Source organism: Prunus persica, chromosome G2, assembly GCF_000346465.2.
Source record: "Prunus persica cultivar Lovell chromosome G2, Prunus_persica_NCBIv2, whole genome shotgun sequence".
Taxonomy (NCBI): domain Eukaryota; kingdom Viridiplantae; phylum Streptophyta; class Magnoliopsida; order Rosales; family Rosaceae; genus Prunus; species Prunus persica.
Window position 1 is genome coordinate 4,737,087 of NC_034010.1, and position 19,138 is coordinate 4,756,224.

A 19,138-nucleotide genomic window follows, 5' to 3' on the forward strand; every position below is an offset into this window, starting at 1 on the left:
GCGTTCTTGTCGTCTGAAAAGAATTTAAACGACGGTGAAAAAACCGTCGTGGTGAATAATTTATTACGTCTTAAACAAAGGGATTTTAAAGAAGATGGCGCCTCCATATTTGAATAATCAACAACTTTAATAACCTGTTTAAAGAAATCGACGTCTGAAATTTTGAAAAACAAATAAAAAAGGCAAAGTTATGTGAACATACCTGGTCGTCATGCTTTTCTTCATCTTCTTTCTCATTTTCATCTTGTTTTTCTTCTTTCTTCTCTTCATCTTTTTTTTCTTCATTTTTCTGTTTTAAGTAATAAAGAATGTAGAGAAATTAAAAAAATTAAATTCAAACGTCGTGGTAAGACAAAACACAAGACAGTATGTAAGAATTATGGACATCTTAAATTATTAAACGATGGTAAATAGTAAACGTCGTGGGATTTATATATTACATCGGGAATGACTAACACCGTCGTCTAAAAACCACAAAGTTTTAAAAATAACGACGTTTAATGGCGTGTAAAACAAGTAAACTAAATACGACGTGGTATTGAAATACAAACGACGGTTTATTTTTAAAATCGTCGTGGTATGTATTTCAAACGACGGTTTTATTAATAATAACGACGTCTAATAGTTTTTAAAAAAACAGAGAATTCAAAGTTCAGATATGTTACCTTTTCTTCCTGATGTTTCTCATTTTTGGCAGTATCATCCTCAAAATGTAGGGCTCTCACATCACCTCAAGAGCAGCTTGCTTTGTCAGACATTGGATTTTTGGGACTTTGGCTAATTCTTGGTTTAAGCATGCTTGGATCAAAATTGGGAATTAATTGGGAAAGCTGACTCAGGAAATGCTCCCTCTCAGCCTCTACCAATTGTTTGGTTCTAGCCTCCATCCTTAAAGCCTCTTCCCTTGCCTTAGCTTCCATCTTTTTATTCTCTTCTTGAAGGAGAACTCTTAAACTGTCCTTTAAACGGTCGTCAAAGCTCATCCTCTGGGGTTTGGGTAAATTGAAATATTGCATTGGGGAAATCTCAGCACCTACACCTCTGACTCTGCCTGGATGCTCGGGGCCCAAAGCCATGGTCAGCACATCATTGCTGCCAGATACACTGACTTTGCCTTCCGAGACTTGTTTTTGCAATTCATCCTAAAACAAAGATATATAAAAAAGTAAGAACAAAAAACACACGACGGTTATTTATATACAAACGACGTATTATATAATTTCACACGACGCAATAACATATAAATCGACGTTATTATAATTTATCACGACGGTAGTTATACCGACGTGGTTAGTTTTTTAAAACGACGAAATGAATAAACCACCGACGTCTTATGCTTTATTTACAGATAACAGAGGGATGATTCAATATTCACACCTTTAACGACCTTGTTTAAAACATTTCGACGTAGTAATTTAATACAAACGACGCGAAAATGAACCACCGACATCTTATGCTATAATTACAGAAAACAGAGTAGTGATTCCTGATTTAGACCTTTAACGACGTTTTTTAAAAAATTTCGACGTGGTAATATCATTCACACGACGCAAAATATAACATAAGACGTAATAAGAATTATTCACAGTTTAATAAAAATTTAAAACAGAGTGAGTAGGCTTACAATTAATTTTGCTTTCTCTGCCACCTTTGGATCCGGGATGTTACCATGTTTGTCCTGTCTAGCTCTCTTCCATAAGGTAGATCGATCAATTTCTACCCCAGGCATGGTTTCCTCCAATTGATCCTCCAAACCAGCATATCCTTTTCGAGACAATCGATGATTGTACTCAAGTTTCTCCCTAATCTGTGCATGTTGAGAATGCACAGACTCAAAATCTTTGGATAACCTTGAAGCTACAAAGGCATCCCATTATGCTTTCTCTATGAATTTATATGTTTCAGGGGGTTGGCTTAATCTCTCCCTGTCATTGGTGTATGGAAGGATATAATGCCTCGTTAGTGTAGACTTGAAATCCTTCCATTTCTTGGCAGCAGAAGCTAACACAGAGTTCTTGCCCCCTTGACCTACCACAAAAGCAATGTCAACAGCTTCCTAAATCTGCTCCTTTATATCCTTGGGGATTTGAGCCCATTTCATGTCCACAAGTGGAACTCTGGAGCGTGCCAACACACCAATGTAGGACTGCATCTCACTATGTGCTTGGCCAATTCCTTTCCCCCTTTTATTGTACTCAACAATTGGCCTGAGTTTCTAAAGTTTTCTCTTCACAACACGAGGCATTGTGCTCATACCTCGACCAGACTTTGAATCATCAGAGATTGTTGTCGTGCTGGTTGGTTCTGTCTCAGCAGATGATGAAGCAAACTTCATCTTCTTCGAAGACTTCTCTTGAGGAGTTACCATTCCAAGCTCCTTACCTCCATTTTTCTTGGAGCCAGAGTCCTTACTTTGGTCTTGAGAAACCATTTTTACTGACAAAACTGCAAGTGAAAATATTTCAGGAAAAGATTAAGAACACAAACGACGGTTATTAATAAAATACGACGTATGATATGATTTTAAACGACGCAATGAAATAATCTCAGACGTAATAAATGTTTAAAACCAAGGTAATTAAACAACGACGAAATAATATAAAATAAGACGTAATAATAACTTATTAAGTCGATATTTACCGGAAGACGTGATAATTAACTATAAACGACGAAATATTTATATAACGTCGTGGTATTGATGTTCACACGACGTCAATAGTAATATACCGTCGTCTATATAAGGATCCAAAACCCTTCTTTCTTTCTCTGTGAATGTTTGATTGCAGATTTGATTTTTCTGAACCATGGTTTTTGTTTTCTAATTTGATAAAATACAAGGCCAAGAAAGAAAGTTTTGGAATCTTATATAGACGACGGTATTTTAATATGACGTCGTGGTATTAACATTCACACGACGTAAAACAATAAGATACTGTCGTCTATATTAGATACCAACCCTACTTTCTTTTTCTTTATATTTTATCAAATTAGGGAAAAACAAAAACCATTGTTCAGAGAAATCAAACCTGCAATTAAACAAGCAAATAAAAAATAGACTATAATTTTAAAAACAACTTTGTCAATTTTCAGACGACGCTAGAACGACTGACGAACCGTCGTGGTCTACATATTTAACCACGTAAATAAGAAGCTACCATCGTCTTATTTAGTTGAGGTAGTTGTCTTCAAAGTTGGAAAAAGAAGTAAAATGATTTTGGCCAGAAAAAAGGTAAAAAGATTTTTCAAACAAAAAACGTATGAGCATGCAAAACAGCAACCAAAATAGTGAAAATGAAAGCTTACCTTTTGCGTGCAATGAAAGCAAGAGGAAGACGATGTTTAAGTTCAGAGACGACGAAGAAGACGAGAGGAAGACGATGAGATACTCTGACAGTGCTCTGACAAGGAAAAAGTTTTCTCTGGGAGATTGAAATTTTTAATCGGGTTTGGAAACAGTGCAAGTGTAAGTCAGGTAGACGAAAAGTTGCTTACATATAAAACCATTTCAAAAAAATAATACGGCGGTTACATATAGTGTTGTAGGTACCGTCGTAGTAAACTCAAAAATTAAAGTACATTAGTAATAACTCGCGTCATGGTCGATTATTTAACACGTCGTTTTTATTAATGTACCTACGTGGATTTCTGTAATATACGTCGGTCATACCGACGTTGATTTTACAATTTAAACGGCGGTTTTTTTGTAAGGACCGCCGTTGGTTTTAAAAATTTATTCTATAAATTTGTCGCTTTCATTCATTTTCGGTTTACATTTAGGGTTCCAAGTTCTTCCTCTCTCAGAGACACTGTCTCTCACATCTCAAAGACAATAATTTGGATGTCTTTCTCAAAGAGAAATTGAGCTTACTCGCATCAAATCTATGTCCACAAGAAGAAGCTTGTCAACTAGCCTTCTCACTTCCTTGATCAAGCCTGATAGGACACTTAGTGCTTCTGAATACTCCATGCTTTCCATCAAAAGAGATGCAAGCCTGGCCTCCACTCGCTGTCGAAGGAAAGTTTGCTCCTCTGCTTGATTTTCTTGGCTAAGAAGATCCGTCAGATTTGTGATAGCCTCTTCCTTTATCCGTAGAGCTTCAGAAGAAGAAGATGGGTTTCAAGAATGCGATAAAGAATAGAAATGGCTTCAGATGGCCTCTAAAGCATGAGCAATCGAATCAGTAGTTGCTGGGAGATATGATGAAGACATTGTCAATGCTTTGAACTATACAAGTCCTGCAGAAAGATAAAGGACCAAACTGTTAAAGAAACTGAAACAACGACGGTTTCAGTTTAATATAACCGTCGTTGAAACAACGTCGTTGATTTGTTTTTTAAACGTCGTTAGGTATAATATAACCGTCGTTGAAAATTGTCTCTCTGATTGCAAATTTGCAACGACGTTAGGTATAATATTTGTAGATACACAAAAGCACACACATTATCAACTTCCAAAAAGTTGTCTCTCTGATTGCAAATCTGTGTCATCTGTTAAGATTATGATGTGGAACAGAGTTCCATCTAGTAAGATTTCGTAACCCTTGGGATCTCAGAAAAATCTGATTATGTCGGCGGTTTTCTATATAAACCGTCGTGGTTATTTCAATTCTTGTCATTAAGTAGATCTACCGACGTAGGATAAGAAAATCAAAGAAAAAAATTGTTAACAAAAATTCTTATTAAGACGACGGTTTAAATTAAAGGTACGACGTATAAAATGAATAAATACGACGTTAAATTTTATAGTACGATTTAAAGATAACGTCGTAGAACTATACGAGAATGACGTCGATATATTTATATTTTCCGTCGTTGTACATTAATTTAATACGGCGATATTTTGTATTTTAAAGCCGTGGATTTGTTTGTAATTATACGGCGTCTTATACGAAAACCTCGTCGTGTTATTTTATGAGTAAAAACGGCGGCTTTTATTGAAATCGTCGTCTTTACTTTCTACGTCGGTCGATTCATAACTTCTGCCGTTCTTTGTTGGCTTTGATTTTACACTGCGGAAATCTGTTTCAAATAGACGTCGGTTGTTTAATTAGGTACGTCGTTGTTTTTGAACAGCCATTTGAATCTCCATTTTTTAGTTGTCTAAGGTGGTATTACACGACGGTGTTTTTAGAACCGTCGTCTTTTTAAAAACCACGACGGTTTTCACTTAGACCGTCGTTGTTTTCTGGTCGTCTTTTTCACTTTTTGTAGTAGTGTCATATTGTGTATTCATTACAATAATAATTGTCCTCGACGAGTTTTCATATTTTGAAATCGTTGCATAACAACCTCGTCATCTATACTATTAAAAATGTCTCTCCCAATGTACGCAACGAAGCAATCATTCATCCATAAATTGAAAGACTTATTAAAATCTATTAAAAGAAAAAAAAATCAAAATTTCAGGAACTAAAAAAAATCATAAATAAAGAGAAAAAGAAAAAAGAAAAAAGAGAACTACTAAAAAAAACTTTAATTAAATAAATTAACCTAATTAAAACTTGATAGTTTAATATGGAGTATGAGAGAAAAACTCACAGGCAGTGCATTGAGAAAGTCTGCTTTGCTGCTTGTGTATTCTCCAAGAAAGGAGAAAAATGGGTTAGGATTTTATCGATTTTTGTAAAAGGGTAAATATATAATAATAAGAGCTATAAACCTTTGGGAAAAGGAAAGGAAAGTTATGGTGGCAATGGCCCTTCCTCTCTGCACATCCACGTCTCCAAAACATGCATAAATATCGGCTTTCTACTACTCGAATTGAAAATGTCGTTGGATGCAGGCTTTTCTACTATTTTGGTAGAATCAGATGCTCAAGCTGTTATTCATCAGTTGAGAAAAGAAGAGGAGGACTAGGCTTCTGATGGCAATCTTGTTAATGAAGTTAAGGGGTGTCTTAATCAATTTCAAAAGATTGATATTCTCCCTTGTTCATATCCCTAGATTATATTCTCACCCACCCACCCAATCCTAGTATTATATTGTGTTCTACGCGTATTAGTAGATATGAATATATAATAACACAAATTGAAATAAACAAATACAAAAACAATAATGTAGTACGTAGTGTTTCTTTGTTTTCATCTTCCCTGTGTTTCCAATACCAAAAAGCTTTCATAATTCCAGACCTGTGTTTCTTTGTTTGCATACGGTGGAATATTACTTCATTCAAATCCCTTGCAGAGAAGAGAAAAATGGCTGGAGCTTCGATTGGAGAGGCCTTCATCTCTGCTTCCATCCAGGTGTTGTGTGACAGACTTACTTCACGGGAGTTCATTGACTTATTTCGGCAGAAGAAACTGGATCAACCTCTCCCCATGAAACTGAAGGTGACACTGTTGACCTTGAACGTGGTGCTCAATGATGCAGGGGAGAAGCAAAGAGAGAACCCGGCTGTGAGAGAGTGGCTTGACGAGCTCAAGCACGCTGTCTTTGATGCGGAGGACTTACTGGATGAGATCAACTATGAAGCTTTGCGATGCAAGCTCGAAGGTGATGGTCAAATCGACAATTTAACCAATAAGGTGTGGAACTTCCTCTCTACTTCTCATAACCATTCTTATCAGAGCATGAATGTTAAGATACAAGAGTTGTTACAAAGATTAGAAGACTTTGTACAGCTGAAAAGTGCTCTTGGTCTGAGAGAAGAAGTTGGGAGGAAGGTTTCACAAAAACTCCAACAACTTCCTTGGTTCATGAACCTTGTGTTTATGGTAGAGATGAAGTCAAAGAAAATTTATCAAAAATGTTGTTATCCGATGATGCAAGTAAGGATGATGTGTCTGTGATTACCATTGTTGGAATGGGTGGGGTTGGCAAGACAACCCTTGCTCGAATGCTTTACAATGACCATAAGGTGGAAGAACATTTTACACTTAAAGCATGGGCTTGTGTTTCAGAAGACTCAAAGATTGATCCTAATATGAAGCTGCTGGTTGTTACGTGCAAAAATGTAGCATCTGTCATGCAAAATGTTCCTATTCAATTCTTGGAACCATTGTCGAATGAAGACTGCTGGTTGTTACTTGCAAAACATGCATTTGGAAATGAAAGCTCTAGTTCACATCCAAGCTTGGAAGAAATCGGCAGGCAAATTGCACGCAAGTGCAATGGGTTGCCCTTAGCTGTACAAACACTTGGCGGTGTGTTACGTTGCAAGATAGATTCTGAGGTATGGAATAGAGTATTAAACAACAACATTTGGGAGTTACCTTACGAGAAAAGTGATATTCTTCCAGCTCTAGGATTGAGTTACCATTATCTTCCAGCTAAGTTAAAATGATGCTTTGCTTATTGTTCAATTTTTTCAAAGGACTATAGTTTCAAGATAGAAGATGTAGTTTTTCTTTGGATGGGAGAAGGTTTAATTCCTCAAGATGAGAATGGTGAAAGAATGGAAGAGGTGGCTAAGGAATATTTTGATGAACTATTATCCCGATCACTATTTCAAAAGTCATGGAAATCAAGTTTCACCATGCATGATCTCATCAATGACTTGGCTGCGTTCATGTCTAAGGGAGTTTCTTACAGGTTGGAAGGGAGGGAATCACATGAATTAGAAAGAGTTCGCTATTTGTCATATGTTAGGGGAGAATTTGATATCGCTCTTAAATTTGAGCCATTAAATGAGGCTAAGTGTTTGCGGACCTTCCTACCTACCTCTTTAAGCCCTTATCGATTTTATATAATCCGTATTATGTAAGTAAAAATATTCTACAAGATTTGGTGCCATCACTCAAATGCTTACGAGTGTTATCATTGTCACAATATCAAAATGTCACTGAGTTACCTGATACTATTGAAAATCTCATTCACTTGCACTATTTGGATCTCTCCCATACTGCAATTCGAAGGTTACCTAGTGTACTTTGCAATCTCTACAATTTACAGACATTACTATTGTCAGATTGTTCATTTCTCGTTGAATTGCCCACAGACATAAGAAAATTGATAAACTTACAGAAATTAATGTTGGCAGGTTGCAAGTCTCTAACTAAATTGCCCGTAGACATGAGGGGAGTAATTTACATCATCTTGATGTCAATGGAACTAAAATTGCAGAGATGCCAGTAGAAATGGGTAGACTAAAAAGTTTGAGAACATTGACTGGTTTTGTTGTGGGCAAATCTAATGGGTTAGGCATCGGAGAATTGAGGGAGTTGAAGCATCTTGGAGGAAAACTTTCAATTCTGAAGCTGCAAAATGTAGTTGATGCTAGGGATGCCTTGAAAGCCAATTTGAAGCATAAGAAAGATCTCAAGGAGTTAGAGTTGGCATGGGGTGCAGAGGACATAGATGATTCTCAGAAAGAGAAAGATGTACTCGACAAGCTCCAGCCTTGCGTGAATTTGGAGCAACTAACCATCAAATTCTATGGCGGAACCAACTTCCCGAATTGGTTAGGAGACTCGTCCTTCTCTAACATACAAGTCATGCATCTCAGTGATTGCAGTTATTGTTGGTCGATGCCACCAGTCGGGGAGTTGCCCGCTCTTAAAGAGCTCTGTATAAAAAGGAAGAAATGGGGCTTCTCTTATTCAGCCATTTCAATCACTGGAGAAGCTGGGGTTTGAGGAGATGCCAGATTGGGAGGAATGGATTCCAAGTGGAAGTGGAGATCAATACCGTCCAGACTTTCCTTGTCTTATGGAGCTGATTCTAAAAAAGTGTCCGAAGCTGAGAGGAAACTTGCCTTGAGAAGCTTAGCGTGTCTGGATGTGGGGTTTTACATGATCAAAGGGCCACTACTACTACCATTAGTAGCCTTAACATGTACTCCTACAAATCTCTAGAAGAATTGAAAATAGAAGATGGATGTGTTGTGCGGAAGCGTCAACCAACTGTGAGTGAAAAATAAACAACTACTGGCAGGAGAAAAAAAAATGAACAGAAAATTACAACAAGAAGAACACCAAGATTTATACTGGTTCGGCAATTGCCTACATCCAGTTTGGAGACGACGGAGTATTCCACTATAATCAATGGGGATATACAATAGTGTTTACCACTCAATTTCCCAAAGACCCAAATACACCCAACCTCACACACTCACAAAGGAAGAGAAAACAATGATACAAAGCAAAGAACAACTAGAGAGAATTTGTTTCTCTCTTTGGCAAAATGCCTTTCTTGCTATTTTTTCTCTTCTACTCAATACTTGGTTGGTTTCTTCAAATGAAACCATTTGCTTCCAATTTATAGCCAAAAGGAAGTGGCTTCTCAAAGAAGCCAAAGGTTAGGCAAGTCAACAATAGCCTACCACCATTTGTGAAAGCTAATTAATGCATTCCCATTGCAACTTGTCAATAGCCATCACTTTTGACTATTGTAAAAGCCAATTAATGCATTCACATTGCAACTTGTCAATTTGCCGATATTGTTGACTATTGGTTTGAGGCAATAATCAACAGGATGCCAAGCAAGTCTATTATCAGTTATAGAGACAAGGTTCCTGTCCGAACTTGACATTCAAAATTTTGTTGACATACAATGCTTGCCCAACATCAATCGTCTTCAATATTTGGCTCTTCATGATTGTCCAACCCCGTCGTCATTCCCAAAAGATGGCCTGCCCACTACGCTGACAGCACTTCATATATACGGTTGTAGGAGATTAGAATTCCTACCTCATGAGATGTTGGCCAAACTGACATCGCTCGAGAGACTGGGCATAATAGAGAGCTGTGATTCAATGAGGACTTTCCCTTTGGGTATTTTTCCCAAACTCTGGTTTCTTAATTTTCGGAAGTGTCAGAATCTGGAATCCTTTTCGATTGAAGGAGTTGACAAGAATCTCAGAGACTTGTATATCGAAGACTGTCCAAATCTGGTGTGTTTTCCCCAGGGAGGATTGCCCGCTTCCAACTTGAATCACTTTATGATCAATGGATGCAACAATTTGAAGTCATTTCCTGAACGCATTCACACCCTCACAGCCCTTCGAGGTTTGGTTATATATGATCTTCCAAATCTTGTGTCATTTGCGGAATGTGGCTTGCCTCCCAACCTCCGAGATTTTAGCATTGATAATTGTTGTGAGAGACTGAGGCCTTCATCAGTGGGAGAGTACTGGGGTTTGCAAGGACTTTTCTCCCTTGAAGAATTTTCAATTGGTGGCAGGGGAAGTGATGATATCTTGGAGAGGTTGTTCAAGGAACAGCTGCTCCCTCCCAATCTTCACACTCTCCACATCAATACACTCTCAAGTCTGAAATCTTTGGACATAAACGGACTTGGACACCTCACTTCTCTTCAACAACTACATATTAGTGGGTGTGATAGTCTCGAATTCCTCCCTCGTCTTCGACACCTCACTTGTTTTCAACAGCTTCATATTTATAGCTGTCCGAGTCTCGAATTCCTGCCAGAAGAGGGTTTGCCGCCATCTCTTTCTTCATTGAGCATCTCCGATTGTTCTGCCCTAGAGAAAAGGTATGAGAATAAGACAGGATAAGATTGGGCCAACATATCTCACATTCCTTGCGTCAACATAACTGGCCTATGTGATTATATGATATGATTATTGACCTCTCTATTTCACGGACAAACAAGTCAGGTACTAATAACTGCTTTAACTGGTTTTCTTCTTATTCAGTACAAAACCAAAAATAAATACTCTTTTTCAATTCAAAAAACTGAAATAAATACTGGATTGCCCAAATTCAATCCAAATAAACCAAAATACACAAACTTTTGTTTTGTTCTCAGTATCGGTTAAATAATTTCAGGCATTTGATAAAAAAACCATGTTGTACATAACTCATAATCACTGCTTTTTGTCAATTACATTGTCACCGCTGTTTACTGGTCTCATGCTTTTTGGCAAATCATTTTCCAGAAAGACAAATTTGTGTGCTTTACACAAAAACTCAAATCTGATTTCTATTATTACTTTGCTCAGTGAATTCTCGTTCTATTTACTTTCTTTCTGATTGGGGTTGTTTTCCTGATCACAACTTATATCCTATTAACTTTTACAATGCTGAATATTTAGTGGTCTTTTTGCAGGACAGGATACCTTCTCTTGGAGAGCTTTTCATTTGCAAGGTTACTTTACTGTCATTTCTGGGGAAGGGTTTACCATTGTATATAGCCTTTTTGTTTTTCTAGAAAAACAATTGTCATTTTGAGCTAGTTTAAATTGTATTCGATGCCTATAGATAATCTGTGAGCTTAAGTTGTAAGTTTTTATCGTTCACTGGGGCCACATTCACTATCCTCCAGATCTTCTGTCTCCATTTTGTCTGTCCCCTCCCTGTCTCCTATCTAACTTTTTGACAAGTGTCTTCTCACATAACCCTAACATTATTTTTAATTTTATTAAAGTTTAACACTATTAGGTTAGAATTAAGTGAAAAGACACATGTCAAAAAGTTGGATAAGAGACAAAGAGGGGACAGAAAATCTGGACTCCCATTCATTGGGAGAGGGACTTTTAATGGGTTCATACCGTTAATTAGTCTTTGGACTTTCCCAAGTACTACATTTATGTTATTAATGTTGCCCTGCATTACAAATGTATATTATCTTAGTATCAACAGGTGATCTTTGGTTGAGGAGAGAGATCATTCAGCAATTATAAAATTTTATAACTGAATGAAGCTTGTTTAAGCTTTGTTTATCATCTCTCTCCTTTTCTCTGTTTTTTTTTTTTGGTAAAATAGGGGGCAAAGCCCAGAACAAAAAGATTACACAGAAACAAATCTAGGCCTCAAGAGACCATTCTTATCAGCATCTAAAATAGGCTGCATCAGATCAGGGGGAGAAGAGAGCTCATGGTAACCCAACTCCTTATGATGACCCATCTTAGCTAGAAAATCAGCAGCAAAATTGGTCTCCCTATAGACATGGAGAATGCTGCAATTCCACTGACTTTTCAAAAGCTCTCTGCACTTGGTAAGCAACACAGACATAGGATGAGAGTCCACCCATTCTCCATTAACCATATCAACAACAAGGGCAGAATCAGAATTAACAGTTATCTGGCGCAAACCCATCTGCCAAGCAAGATTAAGACCATAATATAGAGCCCAAGCTTCAGCCACCAAGACTTCACCATGACCAAGATTAGCAGAAAATCCTGCTATCCAGCTACCCTCAGAATTCCTAATTATACCTCCTGCAGCAATGCACCCAGAGGCACTCACTCTAGAACCATCAATATTAAGCTTAGAGAAGCCACAAGGAGGAGGCTGCCAAGCAAGGAACATCTGAGTTTGAGAGGTAGTCTTCTTTAAAAGATTATTAGCCTTATCCCATTCCAGAAGATACTCAACAATACTCTGCTTAGGACGACAAGGCATTTGGAACTGAGGCTCAAAGATAGAACAACACCTCCATTTCCAAATGAACCAGCAAGCAACAGCAAAAACACTACACCACTTCAAATTCCATAAATGCCCAGCATTATAACACAAATTTTCCTTCAACCAACTATCAAAATCAGAGGAAAAGAAATTGAGCAATCCTTCAGGAAGATAGAAGGATCTCCAAAGCGTAAGAACACGAGGACAGGAAATAAATAGATGCTGCAAAGACTCCTCATGATAGTGACAGAGAGGACAGGAAGGGTCTCTAGATAGCTTCCTTCTAACTCTCTGCACATTAGTTAAGATCTTTTTTTGAGTGAGAAGCCAAATGAACATTTTAACACGAGGAGGGATCTTTAAATTCCAAATGAAATTCCAAGGAGAACCAGGGACATCATTAAACCTAGCAGATAACTCATAAGCAGTCTTGACAGAAAAAACTCCATTTGAAGTAGGACCCCAAATACAAGTATCAGGTAAATTCCCTTCAATATCAACATGAATACTAACAATCCGCATAACGGCTTCAGGAAGAAGAACCTGCAGGAGTTTATTGATATTCCAACCAGTCCTAGAAAAGTAATTAGACACAGTTTCAGATTTGTCCAACTGATCAGATAAGGGAAACTTAGTGTCAATCAACGGAATATCACCAATCCATGTATCAGTCCAGAATTTGACTCTAGTGCCATCTCCCACTCTCCACTTCAGCCCATTATTCAAGATGGCAGCTCCATAGATTAACCCTTTCCAAGAGCTGGAAGCCAAAGTACAATTATCAGCATAAGCATCGAAACAGCAGCTACCCTTTAAGTACTTTTTCCTGAGCATCGCAGCCCAAAGACCTGAGTCCCCAGCCACAATTCTCCAACTAGCTTTAGATAGCATAGCTTGATTCATAAGAGCAGCTTTTTTAATACCCAAACCTCCTAAACGTTTAGGCAAACAAACTGTATCCCATTTAACTAAGTGAGTTTTATGATGGTTCTCACTACTTCCCCAAAGAAAACTTTTAGAAGACTTGTCAAGATCATCACAAAGAGCTTGAGGAAGCTTAGCCGTCTGCATAGTATATAGTGGAATAGAAGAAACCACAGACTGGATTAAAGTGATTCTACTAGCCATAGAAAGCAACTGACTTTTCCAAGCAGAAAGTTTAGCCTGAACTTTAACCAGAACCCCCTTATACGTAGCCTTGGTAACCCTCCCTTGGACAAGGGGAACTCCTAGATAATTCCCCATATCAACGGATCTGGTGACACCACAAGTTTGCTCAATTTGATCAACAAGATCAGGCTTAGTATTAGCAGATATGTACAACAAAGATTTCTCAAAGTTCACTTGCTGCCCAGAGAGCTCACAAAACTCCTCAAGAGAATTTTTCATAACCATAGCTTGCTGAACAGAAGCCTCACCAAAAAGAATCAAGTCATCCGCAAAGAACAGATGCGAGATTAAAGGCCCAGACCTCGCTGCCCTAACAGCTTTCCACTCCTTCTTTAACACCCTAGCAGCAATGATGTGACTAAGCTTTTCCATACATAAAACAAAAAGGTAAGGGGAAAGAGGGTCACCCTGTCTAACACCTCTTTGAGGTTTGAAACTCGCAGTAAGCTCCCCATTCATGAGAACTCGGTAGGAGACATTCTTGACACAACTCATAATAAGTTGAAGAGAAGTTTCCCCAATACCAATTTCTTCAAGCGTTTGCTCAATAAAAGACCATTTCAATCTGTCATAAGCCTTAGAGAGGTCAATTTTCCAAGCTATATACCCGGTTTTACCTCTTGCTCTATAGAATCTATGCAAAACCTCTTGGGCAATGAAAATATTATCTGAAATTTGCCGTCCAGGAACAAAGCTAACCTGATTAGGGCTAACAAGCTTACACATAAGAGGTCTGAGCCTTCCAACAATGATCTTAGAAACAACTTTGTATAAAGTGTTACAAAGACTAATTGGCCGGAACTGCAGCATACTCTGAGGATTAATGATTTTAGGAACCAAAGTAACAAGAGTACTGTTCAGATACTCTGGAACGGAACCACTAGAGAAACACTTAAACACCAAATCTTCAATGTCTTTCCTACAAAGAGACCAACAATTATGGAAAAAGATAGCAGAATATCCATCGGGACCAGGGGCCTTGTAGGGACCAATAGCAAAGAGAGCATCCTGCACCTCCTTTGCAGTCACCTCCTTACTGACAGCAGCCAAATCAGCCTCAGGAATATGAGGAAAAAGAGAAGGCAAAGGACTACGAATGATATCAACAACATCATCCAAAAAAAGCCCATGAAAATACTCAACAGCAAGCGTTTTCAAACCTTCTTTACTAGAGATCCAATCCCCATTAATATCTTTAAGCCTTTCAATCCTATTCCTTCTCCTTCTGACCAGGGTCGTAATGTGAAAGAACTTGGTATTTCTATCCCCACCCTGCAGCCACGAAACTCTAGATTTTTGTTTCCAAAACACATCCTCCTGATCCAATAAATCCTCAAACTCCTGTTGCAGATGCTTCTCAAGATTGCTCAAAAAAGGGGAAAAACCCTTACAAAGAGACCTTTGAATACCTTGGAGCCTAGCAAGAATTCTCTTTTTCTTTTGAAAAATTTGACCAAAGACTTGAGTATTCCACTCCCGGAGTAGGGGAATCAAATTATCCAATTTACTAGAAACTGAACCTTCCAAATTCTTCCACTCCGCTTTGATGAACTCAGGAAATAAGCAATGTTTAAGCCACATAGCCTCAAATCTAAAAGGTTTAAGCTCAGAAGAAGGAATCTTATCAGAATTAAGGCTAAGCAAAATAGGACTATGATCAGAGCATCTTCTAGGCAGATGCCTCACGAAAGCTTCAGGAAAAAACACCCTCCACTCCTTGTTACAAATAGCCCTATCCAATCTCTTCATCACAAAATCACCACCAAATCTCTTATTAACCCAAGTAAACTTGGGTCCCAAAAAACCCAAGTCGATAAGCCCATGCTGATCAAACCAGTCCTTGAACCCTCTACTTTTACCAGATAATTTTCCAAGTTTTTCATCCTCAAACAAGATATCATTAAAATCCCCACAGACAACCCAAGGAAGATTCCAAGAAGCAGCAATAATAGATAAGTTTTGCCAAAGATAAGACCTCTTAGACGGGCAAGGGTGCCCATACACAGCAGTAAAAATCCAAGAAGTACCTCCAGCAGTCTCAACACAAACAGAAACAGCTTGATCCATACAATGAATGACTCTCAAGTTGAGTTTAGAATCATCCCACAGCAACCAAATACCACCAGAGAAACCTACAGCATCAGAAATTTCAGCTTTAGGGAAGCCAAGTTGAGAAATGACTTTTCGAGCTTTACTGGAGCTAATTCTAGGCTCCAAAATAACCAACATATCCAACTTATGTCTATACTTAAGATCCTGCATAGCAAGCAAAGATCTCTTACTACCTGCCCCTCTAATATTCCAACAACCAATCATAATGATGGAAGGAAAAGGAGACGGTCAAAAAAGACCTAATCAGAATTGGCAGACAAAGGCCCCAAACCCTTGAGACCTTGAGCCTTGCCATCCTCTGCACAACAAGCAGACACATCAGCGATAAGAGCTTTACCAACTTTAAAATCCAGCTGCACATTCTCAGAGCCCCTCAAGTCCTGGATTTCCATATCCTGATCATCATCTCTAGAAACCCTAGAGATAATATTAGGAGCTCGAGTCATAGTATTGGAAGAAAAATCATTTCTACGAGCAACAACCTCCCCAGTTTCCAAACCTTCATTATCAAAGCTAGTCACAGGCCTCCTAAGATTACACAAAGCTTGGTCCAGCTCAGACACAGAAGTTATAGTGGAATCATGCGGAGAAGTCTTCGAGCGAGGCCTCAAAACAATAGCAGGCCTAGAAGAAGATTTATTTGAAATATCAGACAAAACTTTTCTCGGCCTACCAACCTTTTTCTTGCCCTTATTAGGAGGAATTAGATCATTCCCACCATCATCATCTTTACTTTGAATAGCCTTCCCATTATTCGACAGAAGATTCTCCAAAGTCCCGAAAACATGCTTTTGCTCACTATCAAAACAAGCATTCTCCAAGATATTAAATCTAGAACCAGAAGCATCATAGATCCCAGCCTCAGAAATAACCCTTTGACCGACTTCCTTATTGTCTTTCTGAAGCAAAGCATTGCTGGAATGAAACACCTTCTCCTGCCTCATTTGGACAATCTCAGGGCTAGCACCTTTTCTTTTATCTTCACTAGCAGCAGTCCCATTTTTAAAATTCTTCTTCCAAGCTTTTCTAGTCGGCACAACATTCCAGATACCAAAACCTGCCTTATCCCCAGTAGGATCAATTGGGCCTCTTTGATTATCATCAAGCCTTAACTTACGTAACTTCTCCACTTGATGAGAACGCATCTCATCATGAGTATCCTCAGTTATATCCATATCTGCCTTATGGACAGGGTTAGCAAAAGGACAATACTCTTTACTATGCCCAACTCTGCAGCAATTGAAACAAATCACAGGTAGATTTTCATATTCCACTCGCACAGGCCTACCTTCAACAACCAGATAAGGGACGAGAGGCTTATTCAAATCAATTTCAACACAGACCCTTGCAAACTTACCTCTCATCTGACCTACAGTATGAACATCCACCTTATACGATGAGCCAATCAAATCCCCAATACACTTTATAGTCTCCGAATTGAAAAATTCAACTCCCATACCAGACAAGCGTACCCAAACAGTAATACGGGAGACATGCTCCTCAGCTGCACAAAAATTAGGCCTCCATTTTTGAACAGCAACATATTGTCCTGCAACAACCCAAGGACCCCCAGTTAACACATACAGCAGGTCCTCCTCAAGAACAAAACGAACAATGAAGAACCCATTGTCTAAATCAACCAATTGCATTGGTCCCTTAAGTCTCCAACGCTGCTTCAACCGAGCAAGGACAAAATTATAGGTATGAGTCTTCCCTACAAATTGGATAATCACAGAACATTTCCAAGGTCTATAGATCTTATTCTTAACATTTTCAGAAAACCGAATCGAAGGACCATAAGGAGAATCCTTAACATCATAATCACCAGATTCAATAGAAAACCCATCCTTTTCCATACCTTCAGTATATTCAAAACAAGAAGAGCTTAGTAACTTAGCTTTGAAATTGACTTCTGGCATGGGAGGGATTTGATCGGACCGATTCATGCCATCATCATCGCTCCCAGGAGGCGCAAAATCCTCTGAACGAAATCGTTTGGATGAACCATCCTTCATGATAGCAGGACTCTCCGTAGGCCGGTGAGCCGAAAACTTGAAGCCAGGAGACGCAGACGCCTTCAAGCTGATTGGATCTGAAAGAGCTGGGCAAGAGAACGCAGAAGGAAAGGGAGCGCGTGGAGCGTGTTCAGACGCACTCATAGCGCTAGTTTTTGTATATTAGTAATCCCTTTTCTCTGTTTTTAGATTTCATTCATGTTATGATTGGATATTTTAGATTCCTTTCATGTAATGTTAGGATGTTTATTCAATGTTTTGCAGGGGTAGGGGTGGGGGTGGGAGGGAGAGAGAAAAGGGCAGCCTGGAGTCATTTCCTTTTCTTTTCTGTTTTTAATGGGTCATATTGTGTCTTGTTAGGATTATATACGTGTCAAGAATGCTCAATCCAAACCTGACCTATTTAATAAACGTGTTGGGTTGAGTCGCTAATTTTCTGTGCGGGTTTCGAGTTGTGTATCGGGTTGACCCGTTAAGTGGTAGATTAATAACTAGCAAGGTAAAAATGTAGACAAAAAACAAAAAAAAATGTAGAGAAGGAGATGACAATTCAAAGAATTTTTTCATGATCACAATAATGTGAGAATTGGTTATGATGCGCAAAGATACATGTGTAAATTACTAAAGACAAATAAAAAAAGAATTTAAAAAAAAAACAAAGACCCACATCTCAAATTCACAAGGTCATCAAAAAAACAAATATAAAAAACATGAATTTTGATAATTTAACCAAGTAATTGTATTTTATATATATAAAATAGTGATTACATTTTGCCTCTCTCTATATATATGAAGATTGAGAAAGAGAAATAAAAAAATTAGAAAAATGAAGAAAAATGAAAATTATATGATTAATGAAGAAAAATGAGAAAGAGAAATAAAAAATTGTATGATTAATGAAAATTATTAACTGCTGTAAGGAAGCTTCAAATTTCTTGGCAAATTAAATATTGTTTTTAAACTTTTCATGCTAATGCTATAAAATTCATATCCATACTCATTAGAGAGCATTTGTTTTGTCACGGGGAAATGTTTTTTTTTTTAATCTTTACACACGTGGGTATTATGGAGACTTGAACTTAGGACCACTTGGAAGCACGTCAAAGGAGCACGTTATTATTGGAAAAATGCCTTTCATAATATCACAAATGCCTCTAGTTGATAAAAATATTAAGAAAGAAAAGAAATTATTAAGTGAGGATTATATTATAAATTGACAATCTTATGAATAAATAAAATTTGAAAACAGGGAAAAAAAGAAAAAGAAGAAGATAACATTAGTTACACTGTCAAGCAAAAAAACACACAACCAAATTCTATATAAAGAGAATTTCGCAGTAAAAGAAAGTCAATATCGGCTGGGATATAGAGTTATTTACACTAATACTCCCTCAAGTTTTTGACTTTTCACAAAAACCCCTAATGTTTTGAAAATTACATGAACACCCTCTAAGGTTTAAATTGTTTTTATAAAATCCTTTTTTTTTTATTGTTCGTCCAAAATTTGATGGTTTCATTTTAAAAAATGTGTGCAAA

General features: G+C 37.9%; 3 protein-coding genes across 3 annotated transcripts; 2 read left to right on the plus strand and 1 right to left on the minus strand.

Moving 5' to 3' along the window:
* On the plus strand, window positions 6,195–7,721 carry LOC18787633 (putative disease resistance RPP13-like protein 1). Its single transcript, XM_020557146.1, has 2 exons — window positions 6,195–6,492; window positions 6,582–7,721. The coding sequence occupies exons 1-2, from the start codon at window positions 6,195–6,197 to the stop codon at window positions 7,280–7,282; spliced, it is 999 nt and encodes a 332-aa protein (XP_020412735.1). The 3' UTR covers window positions 7,283–7,721.
* LOC109947230 (putative disease resistance protein At3g14460) lies at window positions 9,635–10,453 on the plus strand. Its single transcript, XM_020557147.1, has one exon. It carries the CDS (start codon window positions 9,635–9,637, stop codon window positions 10,451–10,453), a length of 819 nt encoding a protein of 272 aa, XP_020412736.1.
* On the minus strand, window positions 11,688–15,791 carry LOC109947231. Its single transcript, XM_020557148.1, has one exon. The coding sequence runs from the start codon at window positions 15,789–15,791 to the stop codon at window positions 11,688–11,690; it is 4,104 nt and encodes a 1,367-aa protein (XP_020412737.1).